General features: G+C 44.2%; 1 protein-coding gene across 1 annotated transcript in view; it reads right to left on the bottom strand.

The window, feature by feature from the left end:
* The window catches only part of LOC144679989 (piezo-type mechanosensitive ion channel component 2-like), a 1019816-nt gene that overhangs the window by 240679 nt on the left and 762313 nt on the right, over positions 1-16824 (bottom strand). The window contains exon 20 of the mRNA XM_078541050.1: positions 927-1090. Coding sequence (XP_078397176.1) covers positions 927-1090 — 164 coding nt within the window. The remainder of the gene's footprint in view (positions 1-926; positions 1091-16824) is intronic.

The following is a 16824-nucleotide window of genomic DNA, read 5'->3' on the forward strand; positions in this document are numbered from 1 at the left end:
GGTACAAAATAAACCTGCTGCAGATACTTAAGATGGATAATTAAAAGCATAAGTACCCTTTTAATGTGTGATAACTGCCAATCACCCATTTGGCATTGAAAATTAAATATCTCAAGTGTGGAGTCTCCTCCTTTCAGGTTTTTGAATTTTTGTGTACATTTTAAAATTGTCAAATATTACATCTCTAATTTTTTCTTACTTTTACTTTCACTCCCTTGATCCAATCTTTCTTTCCCTCCTTTAATTGCACTCTGTATCTGATTTCACACTGAATTCACCACTTCTAATTCACCTTCCTTCTCAATTCTTCCATTATTTATTTCTCAATTAGATTGGTTAAGGAAATAACCTGTTGGTTTCCCATTCACCAGGTCCCAGGTGCCCAGCTTGCCTCGCAGCACTGTTATCGGCTTGCCATTTCAGCAACTTTGTGGACAATTTTTGGTGGAGCAAAAGGGTATGTGAATAAGACTAATTAATGACAAGTGCAATTAGATACCTTGCTAGAGCAAACTCTGTCCCAAACAATTTAGCTCCAACACTTCTGCCAGTGTAGCTTGCCAGTGGGAGCACAGGACTGACAATGTGCCTCTATCGGCTGAAGATAAATGTCTACAGTGAAATGATAGCATATGTTAAAATTTTGGGCACAAGACAGTGTGATTAGATATGGATTGCTCCAGCAAAGAACCAGCACAGACAGGATAGACCAAATGGCCTCCTTTTGTACTGAAAAGAATTACAGTTTCACGTGCAAGTTAAATTGCTGTTTCATGAATTTCATAGTAAAATGGAAAGGGAACAATTGAATGTTGATTCTGTGCAGTACATAAATGACTGGAAAATTATTATGCTCTTGAGTGACACAGAGGGATGCAAAAGCCATGCAGACTTTGTGAAAATGGTCATTATGCTGTTACACTGACCTCTTTCAATGTAATCCAAATGATGTAAAATGATATAATTTTGATTATGTGTAGCTCCAAGATCCACCAAGCCATAACTTGCAGTTTGTGGAAAGTCTCCATAAATTTCAGGAACAGCACTGTTAGTCGGTCAATTACCAAGTGCCACTTATTTGTCTTTTCTTCTAAACAGAAAGATAAAAGAAAACTATTTAATTAACTATGTTCAGAGCACAGATGTAACGCAGCTGAATCAATTCAGCAATTAGCTTCAACTTCAACCACAGAACACTAGAATGTGAATTCCAATCACAAAAGTCCAGTTAAGACACTTCTAAAAAAGGAAGGAAAATTGGAGAAAGAATCATTGCAGATGTTATTAGAAGCCTGAAGCTAAGGACTCTCCCTCTATAACAAAAACAGAAAGTGCTGGAAAATCTCAGCAGGTCTGGCAGCATCTCTGGAGAGAGAAACAGTTAACATTTTGAGACTAATATGACTCTTCTTCGGAAATGAACTGCCCTCTATATGACTCCCCCTCTATATTTATCTGGGGAATAGTGTGTGGCACAGTGATACCTCAGATTAAGTAAAATATTAAAATAATTTATTTCCTCTGATGGCAGATAAAAAACAGCAGTCTCGAATTTCCTTAGGGCCAGAGCGCGCACTTCATGGGCAGAATTTTCCCGTTGGCGTGTGGGGGTGGGCCCCACACGTCTGCATGTAAAATGACGCACGGTGACGTCGGGTGAGTGTCCCCACATCATCGCGCGCCATTGCAATATTTCGCTGGGTGGGCGCGCGATGATGTCCAGCGTGCGCCCACCATTAATTAACAGGCCACTTAAAGCCCTTGACTCACCAATCCACGCCAATTTTTTGGCGCCCGTGCAATTTTCGATTGGCACATGGGTGTAACAGGCAGGCGGGTAGGACACATTTGTATTAAACTCATCAACGGGTGGGATAAGAGAGTTCACTGGGGTCGTGAGTGTGCACAGTCAAGTATTAATTTTTGAAAGTTTTTGAAACTTGCCTGTGTGATCTGCAATACTTCAAAACATATACCACCTACTTTTTCTGGACTCTTAACCTTCAGATTAACCTTCAGCACTCTGCAGTGAGTAATCTTTTATGGGCCTGCAGGTTTCTGGAAGCCTTCCCTTAGCCTGGGAATGGGAGCTGAACTGTCCACTGGAGGCAGCTTCTCTGAGGAGGAAGGGAGGGCTAGAAGGGGGAGGAGGCCAGGAGTGCACATTCAGCCTCCAGGTGAGCCAGGAGGACAGGCGCAGGCACAAGGGGCACAGGGCCAAGAGGTGTTCCAAGGCAGAAGGGGCTGCAGAAGACGCCACTATCCTGCTGCCAGGATATACAGGCGGCGAAGCAGTTACCTCAATATGTCTGAGATGCAGTGCCGAAGGAGACTCCGTCTCTCAAGGAAGACAGTCAACTAGATGATAGGGCCTGAGATCTACTTTAACTGTGTGGGTGGACACCCCATGCCAGTGGCTCTGAAGATCACAGCTGCCCTCAACCTCTATGCCTCTGGCTCCTTCCATAGAAGTTGAGGGCCACCATGACCTTCAGCGCCACTGGCATGGGATGTCCATCCACACAGTCAGAACTTATCTCAGGGCAGATCCTCTGACAGATGGAGGTCACTGTCTCCCTTGAGAGACAGAGCCTCCTTCGGCGTTGCACCTCAGACATAATGAGGGAGCTGCATCGCTGCCTGCAAACCCTGGCAGCAGGAATATTGGCGTCTTCTGTGGCCCCTTCCGCCTTGGACTTACTGTTGGCCCCTCTTGTGCCTGCACCTCTCCTCCCAAAGGTTGCTCCCCTGGAAGCTGACTAGGGACACCTGGCCTCCTCCCGCTTCTGGCCCTCTCTTCCTCCTCAGTGAAGGTGCCACTAGCAGAGACCACAATCCCCATTACCAGGTTAACAGGAGGCTGTCTGATAACTGGAAGGCTCCACGCGATGTGAATCCTCCAGGGACCTGGAAAACAACAGTTGAGTCCTGAACTGAAGCCTCTAAAATATCCGAATGCAGTTCTGAATCAAAATGAAGCTGTCCTGTTCTCAGAAGCAAGTGATATCCTGAACTCCTCACTAATCGCTTTGACAAGGCCACTGACCCCTCTTATCCCACCTGTGGATCAGCTTTTGCAAATTGCGGCCTGCCCACCTGCGATGGCCTAAAAATCACACGGGCTACATAAAGTCAGAGACAATTGGTCTCTCAAGGGCCTTAACTGGCCCTTAATTTAATTTATGGCGGGCACGCCACCGTCTCCATCGCGCGCCGGCCTAGCGAAATATCGCGAGAGAGCGTGTTGATGTCGGCACGCTTGGCCGATGTCAACGCGCTTCAGTTCATGCTCCAGCGGGTTGGGTGCACACCCGCCCGCCAAGCTAAAAATTCTGCCCCTGGTTTCTTTAAGCAACATAAATAAAGGTCTACCTAATGGTTCAAGACTAGTCCTCTTAAAATATGTTGCTTAGATTACTGCGTCAACACCCTTAATGGCAATTTGGGCATCTTAAAAGTCATTTTTTGCTGGTGGCAGAAGTAAATCAACAAGCTGAAAGTTGTTGTTGCTTTTCCCACCCTCTTTCCTTTGGAAGGCACCCAAGACACATTCATAGTGCCATGTCCCTTTAGGGTGAGTTCCCAATTCCAGACTTTGAGCTGAATTCTAATCTGAAAAAATAACAGTGGATTTGGATCTGGTGGGGTGTAAAATCTGAAAAACCTGTTTACCCACCGATGTATTCTCCAACCCACCCATTTTAGGCTTTAACTTAGTCTGGAAGGTGGGCGGGCGACCAACCTGCTCTAAGGTTAAGGGTTGGAACATTACATATGATAATAAGGTTGCGAGCCTCATTGTCATTCATATTTCCAAAGTTAACTGATGTTGACCTGGGAGTCTAGGACTAGGTAAGTTTTGGGGGTGTCAGGGTGGACCTCGGGTGGGTGGACAGAGTGTTGGTGTTGGTGGAGAGGCTGGTGGGGGGTGGAGTGGAGCTCCGCAGTGGTCATACCTTTTTGGCGGGGTGGGGGGAGGCAACATCTGATGTTAAATGAAGGCTGCCTCCCCTTCCTGCCCAAGGCCTGAACAGAATTAATTTTTAGGCTTCCCCCCGCCCCTGAACTTCTCCCACCAGCCTGAAAATTGAAACTGGGTGGAAAACTGCCCTTAAGTGGCCAATAATTGATGACTTAAGGGCCTCAATTGAGGCAAAGGTGGGTGGGCCAGCCTAAGCCTCGGCCGACCTAGCATAAAATTGCAGAAAGGGGGGAGTGGGTGGGGTCCTGGTGGGAAGGCCCTCGAGAAATTTTAAGGTCTCCCCGCACCCACAAACCCACCGGTGGGGCAACATAAAATTCTGCCCTTAGGATTTCATTTTATTTCATCTCAGCATGTCTCCTGAGGTCTGCCCATGGCGGATACTTCGTGAGTTGGCATAGGGGGTTAAAAAAAGGTGATGGATGGGGGCATGGTATGCCATGAGTTGGCATTAAGTTGGCATAGTTGGTATAAAAGACCATGAATATGGGTAGAAGGGTATAAGTTGGCATGGAGGGTCTGAGGGGTTATGGTGGTGGGTAGAAGGGCATAGCTTGGTATGGAGGGTATGAAAAGCCATGGGGCTGGATAGAGGGGCATAGGTTGACATGGAGAGTATGAGGAGCCATAAGAAGGTGGGTGGGAGCATGAGGTGGCATGTGTTGGCATGGATGGGACATGGGAGTGTGTATGAGGTGAAGGTTGAGGGTTAGAGAGATGTTTTTAGTTTTATTCACTCTCTTACAAGTCCTGGAACACCAAGGGGGGCCTTTCACACACCCCAGCTTCACCCCGGGAGCCCCTGTGGCTGCATCTGAACTCTTTCGGTGGGTGGCGGGCCCAAGTCCTATTAGCAGCCATACATCTCCCAGAAAGAAAATTGGAACATCTGGGTCACTTTCCTTCTGAGTTGGGCTTGTGAAGTTGGGACTCTGTGCTCTCGATTCGAGAGCAAAAATTCAGCCTATAGTAGAGATTACTGAGACGTGGCTGCAGAAAAATAAATCTGGGAATTAAAGTATTAAATATAATACTGTAGCGTATAATACATTTAGAAAAGATAGTCAGTGGAAAAATAGGAGGTGGAGTATTTGTGTTTATTAGGGATAACATAATGGCAGTAGAGAAAAGAGAAACAGCCATCAGCACGAGAAAAATAGAATCCATCTGGATACAGATAAAAGTTAATAAAGGATCAATCACATGAATAGGTATAGTCTCTGGACCACAGAATAGTGGAAGAAGGTGGAAGAAGAAGTATGCAAATTAGGGGATTGAGTGAAAAGCATAGAATAATAATCATGGGGATTTCAAGTACTTTGATACTAATTGGACAGAAGTGGTAGGTAAAGGGGATAAAGAGAATGGAGTAGCTATAAGATGTACATGACACCTTGCTAACTCAGTATGTATAATGCCCAACAAGGGAAGATTGTCTTTTGGATCTAGTAGTCAGAAATGAACCAGAGCAGATAAGAGAAGTAAAAGTTGGTGAACACCCAGGCAATAGTGATTATAACATAATAAAATGATGATAGGAAGGACATAAATATGATGAAAGCCAGGTTAATGGATTGGAGAAAAGGTGATTTTGAGAGGCTGAGAACTGAACTTGGGAAAGTAATAACGACAACAATATTGGCAAACAATGATGTAGAACAACAATGGGAAACATTTAAAACAGTGTTTAACAGAGCCCAGGAAAATATATATTCTGCTAAAAGGAAAGAACATACCAAACACTAGACTCCAGACTCCATGGATAAATAAAGACATAAGGAAACAACTGAGGGTTAGGAAAGAGGCATACGTTAAGGACATAGATACTAGAGGAGTGCATGATCAGGCAAAGTATAAAGATTTTAGGAGATAAGTCAAAAAGCAATTAGGAAGGCAAAGAGGAACTGTGACATCAAATTATCAAGGAACAGAAAACAAAATAGTAAAACAGCACATCAATCAAAAAAGGAACACTGTGATGGTAATAGAACGATTAAGGCATAGACAGTATAAAACCATAGGTAATGATATGGCAGAAATATTAAATGATTATTTCACTTCGGTATTTACCACAGCAATAGAACAGGTAGACATGAAATTGAATGATGAGATAAGCAATGAGATAAGTGCATTTCAAATATTTTAAAAATGTATTGAATCCACTCATTTTAAAAACATCTAGGGAAGAGATAGTAGAGGCATTACTACACATTTAATAATTTGTTAGATAAAGGTATACTGCCAGAGAACTTGCAAATAATGAATGTAATTCCTATATTGAAGATGGGGTACAGAACATGTCCAGGGAGTTATAAATCATTCAGCTTAACATCGGCAGTAGGAAAAATAATGGAATCCTTACTAAAGGAGAGAATAGAGCATCTAGAAATGAAAAATATAATAATGATAGTCAGCATAGATTTCAAAAGGGAAAATCTTGTTTGACCAACCTTATTGAACTTTTGAGGAAGTAACAGAGAGAGTAGCCTTGAATGCTTAACGACCCAGCCTTTACAGCCTTCTGCGGTAAAGAATTGCACAGATTGACTACCCTCCAAAAGAAGAAATTCCTCCTCATCTCTGTTTTAAATGGGCACCCCCTTACTCTGAGATTATGCTCTCTGGTCCTAGACTCTCCCACAAGGGGAAACAACCTCTCAGCATCTATCTTCTCAAGCCCCCTAAGAATCTTATTTGTTTCAATAAGGTCGCTTCTCATTCTTCTAAACTCCAATGAGTACAGGCCCAACCAACTCAACCTCTCCTCATAAGAAAATCCCTCCATCCCCGGGATCAACCTAGCGAACCTTCTCTGGACTGCCTCCAATGCCAGTATATCGTTCCTTAGATAAGGGGACCAAAACTGTTCACAGTATTCTAGGCGTGGTCTAACTAGTGCCTTGTATAGTTTTAGCAAGACTTCTCTATTTTCATACGCTGTTCCCTTTAAAATAAAGGCCAACATTCCATTTGTCTTACCTATTACCTGCTGAACTTGTATGCCAGCTTTTTGGGATTCATGCACAAGGACCCCCAAATCCCTCTGTGCTGTAGCTTTCTTCAGTCTTTCTCCATTTAAATAATATTCAGCTCCTCTATTCTTCCTGCCAAAATGCACAACCTCACACTTTCCCATATTATATTCCATCTGCCACATTTTTTCCCACTCACTTAACCTGTCTATATCCCTCTGTAGACTCTTTGTGTCATCCTTACCAATTGCCTTCCCACCTATTTTTGTGTCATCCGCAAACTTGGCGATAGTACATTCACTTCTCTCATCCAAGTCATAAATATATATTGTAAATAATTGTGGCCCCAGCACTGATCCCTGTGGCACTCCACTAGTTACAGGTTGCCATCCTGAAAATGCCCCCTGTATTCCAACTCTTTGTCTTCTATTAGTTAGCCAGTCCTCTATCCATGCTAATATACTGCCCCAACACCATGGGTTCTTATCTTATTAAGTAGCCTTTTGTGTGGTACCTTAACGAATGCCTTTTGGAAATTCAAATATAATACTCAATACTGAGGAGAACTGCAACAAATTACAACAGAACATTAATAAAGTTGCAGAATGGAGAAATATTTGCTAAATGAAGTTCATTACAGGTAAATGTGAGGTCATACATTTTGGGAGGAAGGATAAGGAGGTTACTTATTACTTGGAAGGTGCAAATCTACGTGGGGAAGTAAAACAAATGGACCTTGGAGTACAAACATACCAATCATTAAAAGTGGCTGGGATTTTTAAAAAGGATTTGGGGTCCAGGTTGGAGGTGTATTGGCATACAATTTGGCACCAACAACAATCATGCCAGGTCGCCGCCACAATCCTGACCCTGAGCCAATTGAGGTCAATTAAATTTAATTATAGGGCCTATTAAGGCATAGTTTCTGCACAGACTGGGTTCTCCAATTAGAAGCGCAGACATCCCAAGTTGGCTTAAATCAGATCCATGCGACAGATCACTTGACGGACCCCTCACAGACCCATAATGGCCACTGGGCCACAACACAGCTGACTATGCCCTGGAGAGCTTGCCCTTTCAATGGCCAGGCAGCTGTAGTTTTTAAAAAGTAAAAATAAACTTACCTTTGCCTGTCTCTTGAAGCCTCCATCTGCAGATCAGCAGCACCCATGCAGCCAGTGGGGCTGCCACTCACTGAGTTATTGGAGGGCTTCCTATTGGCCCACCTGCCACCCCTGATTGGAAAATGAGCCCACTCCCTGGCCTTAATTGGCTGAGGATTTGAAAATCCCCATGGGCATGCTTAAAGCTTGCCGACCAGGGCTGGGACCTAGAAGTAGCCCCCATTTCCGGTTCCCAACCAACCCCTGATTGAAAATACAATCCTAGGGATTTCAGCACAAATATACCAAGCAGTGAAATTGTGCCACAGTTTAGTAAGGCCATAAAAAAGCAAAGCAAGCACTAGAATTTACTTAGAGGGGTAGAATTGAAAAGAAAGGAAGGTAGGTTAAACCTGTATCGATCCATAAGACCATAAGACATAGGAGCAGAAATTAGGCTATTCGGCCCTTCGAGTCTGCTCTGCCATTCAATCATGGCTGATAAGTTTCTCAACCCCATTCTCCCGCCTTCTCCCCCTAACCTTTGATCCCCTTACCAATCAAGAACCTATCTAACTCGGTCTTAAATACACTCAATGACCTGGCCTCCACAGCCTTCTGTGGCAATGAATTCCATAGATTCACCACTCTCTGGCTAAAGAATTTTCTCCTCATCTCTGCTCTAAAAGGTCTTCTCTTTACTCTGAGGCTGCGCCCTTGGGTCCTAGTCTCTCCTACTAATGGAAACATCTTCCCCACGTCCATTCTATCCAGGCCTTTCAGTATTCTGTAAGTTTCAATCAGATCCACCCTCATCCTTCTAAACTCCATCAAGTATAGAGTCCTCATTCGTTCCTCATATGTTAAGCCTTTCATTCCTGGGATCATTCTCGTGAACCTCCTCTGGGCCCTCTCTAGGGCCATCACATCCTTCCTGAGATACGGGGCCCAAAATTGCTCACAATATTCTAAATGTGGTCTGATCAGAGCATTATAAAGCCTCAGCAGCACATCCCTGCTTTTATATTCTAGTCCTCTCGAAATAAATGCCAACATTGCATTTGCCTTCCTAACTACCGACTCAACCTACAAGTTAACCTTAAGAGAATCCTGGACTAGGACTCCCAAGCCCCTTTGCACTCCAGATTTCTGAATTCTCTCCCCATTTAGAAAATAGTCTATGCCTCTATTCTTCCTACCAAAGTGCATGACCTCACACGTTGTATTCCATCTGCCATTTCTTTGCCCATTCTTCTAACCTGTCCAAATCCTTCTGCAGCCTCCCCGCCTCCTCAATACTACCTGTCCCTCCACCTATCTTTGTATCATCTGCAAACTTAGCCAGAATGCCCTCAGTTCCTTCATCTAGATCATTAATGTATAAAGTGAAAAGTTGTGGTCCCAACACTGACCCCTGCGGAACTCCACTAGTCACCGGCCGCTATCCTGAGAAGGACCCCCTTATCTGCACTCTCTGTCTCCTGCCAGACAGCCAATCCTCTATCCATGCTAGTACCTTGCCTCTAACACCATGGGCTCTTATCTTACTGAGCAGCCTCCTGTGCGGCACCTTGTCAAAGGCCTTCTGGAAGTCCAAGTAGATAACATCCATCGGCTCTCCTTTGTCTAACCTACTCGTTACCTCCTCAAAGAATTCTAACAGATTTGTCAGGCATGACCTCCCCTTGATGAAACCATGCTGACTTTGCCCAATTTTACCATGCACTTCCAAGTATTCTGAAATCTCATCCTTAATAATGGACACTAAAATCTTACCAACGACCGAGGTCAGGCTAATCGGCCTGTAATTCCCCGTCTTTTGCCTCACTCCCTTCTCAAACAGGGGGGTTACATTAGCGATTTTCCAGTCCTCTGGGACCCTCCCTGATTCCAGTGATTACTCCACTATCTCTTCAGCAATCTCCTTCAGAACTCTGGGGTGTAATCCATCTGGTCCAGGTGATTTATCCACCTTCAGACCTTTCAGTTTTCCTAGTACCTTCTCCTTGGTAATGGCCACCATACTCACCTCTGCCTCCCGAATCTCTTGAGCTTTGGGGTAACCCGTGTCTTCCACCGTGAAGACTGACGCAAAGTACCTATTCAGTTCCTCCACCATTTCTTTGTTCCCCACTACTACTTCTCCAGCGTCATTTTCCAGTGGCCCAATGTCCACTTTTGCCTCTCTTTTACCCTTTATATATATATAAAAAAACTCTTCCAATCTTCTTTTATATTACTGGCGAGTTTATCCTCATATTTAATCTTCTCCCTCCTTATTTCTTTTTTAGTTGGTCTTTGTAGGCTTTCCAATCCCCTGGTTTCCCACTGCTCTTTACCGCATTGTATGCTTTCTCTTTAGCTTTTATGCTGTCCCTGACTTCCCTTGTCAGCCGTGGTTGCCTCGTCCTCCCTTTAGTATGCTTCTTCTTCCTAGGGATGAATTTTTGCTGTGTCTCCCATATTACTCCCAGAAACTCCTGCCATTGCTGTTCCACTGTCTTTCCTGCTAGGCTCGTCTCCCAGTCAATTCTGGCCAGCTCCTCCCTCATGCCTCTGTAGTTGCCTTTATTCAACTGTAATACCATTACATCTAATTCCAGCTTTTTCCTCTCAAATTGCAGGGTAAATTCTATCACATTATGGTCACTTCCTCCTAAGGGTTCCTTCACCTTAAGATCCCTTATCAAATCTGCCTTATTACGCATCACTAAACCTAGAATTGCCTGTTCCCTAGTGGGCTTCACCACAAGCTGCTCCAAAAAGCCATCTCGTCGACATTCCACAAATTCCTTTTCTTGGCATACTTGATTAGACCTTACTTGGAGTACTGTTTGCCATTCTGGTCACCATATGATAAAAAGGATATACAGGTAAGGATGGTATCAGAAATGTGTGGGTACATATCCGGAAAGGAGTGACAGGCTGGGTCTTTTCTGTTGAAAAAAGAAGCTGAGGGGTAATCTTTAAAAGGTCTTTAAAATTATGAAAGGCTTTGATAGACTGGATAAAGTGAGAATGTTTCCTCTTGTGGGAAGAACATAACTAGAGGCCATCAATATAAGGTAATCACCAAGAAATTCAATAGGGAATTCAGAAAAAAAAACTTCTGAAGTGAGAATGTGGAACTTGTTACACAGGGAATGGTTGAAGCGAATAGTACAGTTGCATTATTGCATTAAGGGGAAGCTAGACGAGATTTGAGGGAGAAGGGGATAGTGGGTTACAATGATAAATTTATTTGAGGAAAGATGGGAGGGAGCTCAAGTGGAGAATAAACAGCAGCTTGGACTGGTGGCCTGAATGGCCTGTTTGTGTTCCGTATATCCTATGTAATATGTAAGCTTCATACTCTGTCCACATAACTCTTTGTTGGTTTTAAAGGTGCTATGTGAGATGCATGATCTCCAACTAGTTTCTAGCAGGAGAGGACATATCCTCAATTCTGTAAATCTCGATGAGAGAATTCTTAAGAAAGTCTAGTGTGGGAAATAGAAATATTACATTGATACATCAGGTCAGATCTTCTGTGAATGAGGCTTCCCAGTAGAGGAAACGTTAATTTGTAACTTGTGTTGCATTAAACCTGGGAGTAATAGATGTTATTGGGGTTGTTCTGCTTGGAGCAAAGAAGGCTCACAGGAGATTTAACAGAGGTGTCCAAAATCATGAATGGTTTTGATGGAGCAAGTGAACACAAAATATTCCCAAAGGTAGAAAGGTTGATAACCAGGGCACATAATATAAAGGTGACTGATAAAGAAACCAGAGAAATATTTTTTACACAACGAGTTTTTGTAATCTGGAATGCACTACCTGAAAGGGTGCAGAAGCCTTTCAATAGACTAAGGGGAAGGTCAGCGGATGAGCCGTGGCAGACATTGAAGCAGGTATTTCATAAAGCTCAGCAAAAAATTTATCCCGGTCAAAAAGGACTCGATGAGAAAGATGAACCACCCGTGGTTAACAAAGGCAGTCAAGGAGTATCCAATCAAAACCTAAGGCATACAAAGCAGCAAAAACTAATGGTAGGCCAGAGGATTGGGAATTTTTTAGGAACCAGCAGCGGATGACTAAAAAGCTAATAAAGAGAGAGAAAGTTGATTATGAAAGTAAATTGGCAAGAAATATAAAAACAAACAGCAAGAGCTTCCAAGGGTATATAAAAAGAGAGTGGCAAAGTGAGAGTGGGACCCTTGGAGGATGCAAATGGAGAACTGATAGCAGGGAACAGGGAAATGGCAGATAATTTAAAACAATATTTTGCAACAGCCTTCACAGTGGAGGACACTATAAACATCCCAAAGATATCAGACAAGCAAGGAGCTAATGGGAGGAAAGATCTTGTAACAGTCTCCATCACGAGGGACAAAGTATTTGACAAACTAATGGGGCTAAAGGTAGGCAAGTTGCAAGGGCCTGATGGAATGCATCCAAGGGTTTTAAAGGAAGTGGCTGCAGAGATGGTGGAGGTATTGGTCGACATATTCCAGAGCTCACTGGATTCCGAGAGGGTCCCAGCGGATTGGAAAATCACTAATGTGATGCCTTTGTTCAAGAAGGGAGAGAGACAAAAAGCAGGAAGCTGTAGGCCAGTCAGCCTAACATCTGTCATTGGAAAAATGTTAAGAGTCCATTATTAAGGAAGAAATAGCAGGATATTTAGAAAAGCTTAACACAATCAAACAGAGTCAACATGGCTTTGTGAAAGGAAAATCATGTTTGACAAGTTTGGTAGAGTTATTTGAGGGTATAACAAGCAAAGTTGATTAAGGGGAACTGGTAGGTGTAGTGTATTTGGATTTCCAGAAGGCATTCGATAAGGTGTCACATAAAGGGTTATTGCACAAGGTAGGAGCTCACAGTATTGGGGCTAATGTATTATCATGGATTGGGGATTGGTTAACACACAGAAGACAGAGTCGGGATTAATGGGTCTTTTTCAGGTTGGAAAGACGTAACCAGTAGAGTGCCACAAGGATCAGTCCTAGGGCCTCAGTTATTTACTATCTATATTAATGACTTGGAGAAGGGGGCAGAGTGTAATGTATCCAGATTTGCTGACCATACAAAAATAGGTGGGAAGCCATGTTGTGATGAGGACATAAGGAATCTGCAAGGGGATATAGATAGGTTGAGTGAGTGGGAAAAAACTTGGCAGATGGAGTATAATGGAGGTAAGAATGAGGTCATGCACTTTGGTAGGACGAATCAAAAGGCAGACTATTATTTAAATGGAGAGCGACTCAAAGAAATGGAGCATAGAGGGCGTTCTTGTGCATGAAACACAAAAAGTTAGCAGAAGGCAAATGGAATTTTGGCCTGTATTTCTAGGGGGTTGGGGTTTAAAAATAGGTGAGTATTATTACAACTGTACAGAGTGTTGGTGAGGCCACACCTGGAGTACTGTTTACAGTTTTAGTCCTCGTATTTAAGAATGAATATACTGGCATTGGAGGAAATTCAAAAGAGATTCACTGGGCTGATTCCAAGGATGAAAGGGTTGGCTTTCAAGAACGGCTAAACAGGTTAGGCCTTTATTCACTGGATTCTGAGGGGGCTTGACAGGGTTGATGTTGAGAAGATGTTTCCACTCGTGGGGGAATCTCGAACTAGGGGACATAGTTACAGAATAAGAGGACACTCATTTAAAACTGAGATGCAAAGGAATTTCTTCTCTCAGAGGGTAGTGAATGTCAGGAATTCTCTACCCCAGAGAGTTGAGGAGGCTAGATCACTGAAAGTATTTAAAGAGGAGGTGGATAGATGTTTGAAATATCGGGGCGTTGAGGACTACGAGGAGCTGTCACGAAAGAGGAGTTGAGGCCTGGGGTAGATCAACCATGATCTTATTGAATGGCGGGGCAGGCTTGAGGAGCCGAATGGCTTATTCCTGCTCCTATTTCTTGGGCAGAATATTGCCTTCGGCATTTGGGGGCAGGCCTGACACACTGACACATAAAATCACATGTGATCATAAAAGGCGTGCGTCTTGACGTCATCGCATGTCATTTCGATATTTCGTTCAGTGGGCACGCGCTGGAGGGGGCTGGGCACCCGCCAAACTGTCAACGGCCTATTAAGGCCATTAAAAAAGTAATTACACTTGTTAAGAACGCTGCCCGTCCAACCTTAAGGTTGGCGGGCAGGCGAAGAGCCTAAGTGGCCTTCGCATTTTTCAGGAAACCGCATCCTTGGGCAGGATGAGGTTTCCTGAAAGTTTTATAAAATAATTAAATAAATTTTCCAAACTTCACAAACATGTCTCAACTCATGTGACACTATCACATGATGGGACATGTTTAAATAATTTTTTACTTAATTTATTAAAAGCTTTTATAATCCATTCAATCTCCCTCCTCTCCCGCCCGCACAGGTAAGGGCTACCGGCTGCGCATTACGCTGGGCGGGCCTTAATTAGCCTGCCCGCGTAAAATGGCGGCGCCCAGCCAATCGCGGGCAGCAATCGGCTCCACACCCGCCCCGCCTGCTCCCGCCCAGCCCACCCTCCATAGGAAAAATTCTCCCCTTTATGTTCTTATGTCGAAGCAGATTCAGTCGTAACTTTCAAGATTGCATAGTGGTATTGTCACTGAACAAGTAATCCTGAGACCCAATGTAATGCTCTGGAGACCTGGGTTTGAATCCTGCCACATCAGATGGTGGAATTTGAATTCAATAAAAATCTGAAATTAAAAGTCTAATGATGATCATTAAACCATTGCTTCCTGTAAGGACTCCATCCAATTCTCTCAGTTCCTTCACCTCCGTCACATCTGTTCCGATGATGCCACTTTCCAAAACAGTGCTTCTGACATGTCTTCCTTCTTCCTTAACTGAGGTTTCCCATCCACGGTGGTGGAGAGGGCCCTCAACTGTGTCCAACCCATCTCCCACGCCTCTGCCCTCTCACCTCCCTCTCCCTCACAGAACCATGATAGGGTCCCCCTTGTCTTCACTTTTCACCCCACCAGCCTCTGCATTCAAAGGATCATCCTCCGCCATTTCTGCCAACTCCAGCATGATGCCACCACCAATCACATCTTCCCTTCATCCCCACTGTCAGCATTTCGTAGGGACCGATCACTCCAGGACACTCTGGTCCACTCCTCCAACACCTCAACCCCCTGCCACGGCACTTTCCCATGCAATCGCAGAAGGTGCAACACCTGCCCCTTTACCTCCCTCCTCCTCACCGTCCAAGGGTCCAAACACTCCTTTCAAGTGAAGCAGTGCTTCACTTGCACTTCCCTCTATTTAGTCTTTTGCATTTGCTGTTCCCAATGCGGTCTCCTCTACATTGGAGAGACCAAACGCGGACTGGGTGACCGCTTTGCGGAACACCTTTGGTCTGTCCGCAAGCATGACCCAGACCTTCCTGTCGCTTGCCATTTCAACACACCGCCCTGTCTCATGCCCACATGTCCATCCTTGGCCTGCTGCAATGTTCCAGTGAAGCTCAACGCAAACTGGAGAAACAGCACCTCATCTTCCGATTAGGCACTTTACAGCCTTCCAGACTTAATATTGAATTCAACAACTTCAGATCATGAACTCTCTCCTCCAGCCTCACCCCTTTTTGATCCCCTTTTTTCAAATATTTATTTTGCAATTTTTATATATATATATACATATATATTTCCCATCTATTTCTATTATCATTTTTAAAATTTATTTCCATTCATTGTTTTATCCCCACCTTTCAGCCTATTTCAATCTTTTCTCCCACACCGTCCCCTCCCCCCACTAGGGCCATCTGTCACTTGCTCATCCTGCTTTCCACTCTTTGGCCAGGATTTCCCAATTGGCGAGCGGGGGGCGGGACCCGCTCACTGACGCGTAAAATGACGCGGGATGACGTCAGGCAGAACACAGCAGAATCAGCTGTGCGCCCGCCGTCCTGTCAATGGCCAATTGAGGCCATTGACAAACTCATTAAAATAAATAGTGGACCTGCCCGTCAACCTTAGGCATTAGAAAAAGTATGAAACTTCAACCACGGGCGGGATGAGGTTTCATGTAGGTTTTTAAAAATGTAATAAAAGTGTCTTTGAAAGTGATGGACATGTCCCAACTCATGTGACAGTGTCACTCACATGAGGGGGCTTATCAGGGAAATTTTTTTTTTCTATTTTTAAGATTTTTTAGTGTGGAGCCGATCTCCCTGAGGCAGCACTTAGCCTCAGGGAGATGAGTGCACACTTTCGTGCACATGCGCAAAAGAACACACTCTCGGCTCAGGGAATCCCCCTCACGCCCGCACATGGAGCGCATAGCGCTTCCTGGCAGATTAATTGGCCAGCCCACATAAAATGACAGCGTGCCCCCAATTGGGGGCGCTGATCAGAGGCACACCTCCACACGCCCACTCCTAAACTTCCCCCCCAACGGGGCGATAACTCTGCCCCTAATGTCACTATTAACACCTCCTTTAGCCAGAATCGCCACCATCAACACCCCTTCGACCATTAGTTTATGACATTTTTGCAACCTCTTCTTTGCCTCCACCTAACACTGTCCTTCTATCCAGCTTCACCTGTCCCACCCACCTTAAACAGTATATTTCACCACATTTCTACCTCTCTTTAATTCTGAAGAAGAGTCATATGGACTCGAAATATTAACTCTGTCTTTCTCTCCACAGATGCTTTCAGACCTGTTGAATTTTTCCAGCAATTTTTGTTTTTGATTAAACCATCGTTGATTGTTGTAAAAACCCATCTGGTTCACTAATGTTCTTTAGGGTCATCTGCTGTCCTTACCTGGA

This window comes from Cetorhinus maximus, chromosome 4 (assembly GCF_964194155.1).
Source record: "Cetorhinus maximus chromosome 4, sCetMax3.hap1.1, whole genome shotgun sequence".
Lineage (NCBI taxonomy): Eukaryota > Metazoa > Chordata > Chondrichthyes > Lamniformes > Cetorhinidae > Cetorhinus > Cetorhinus maximus.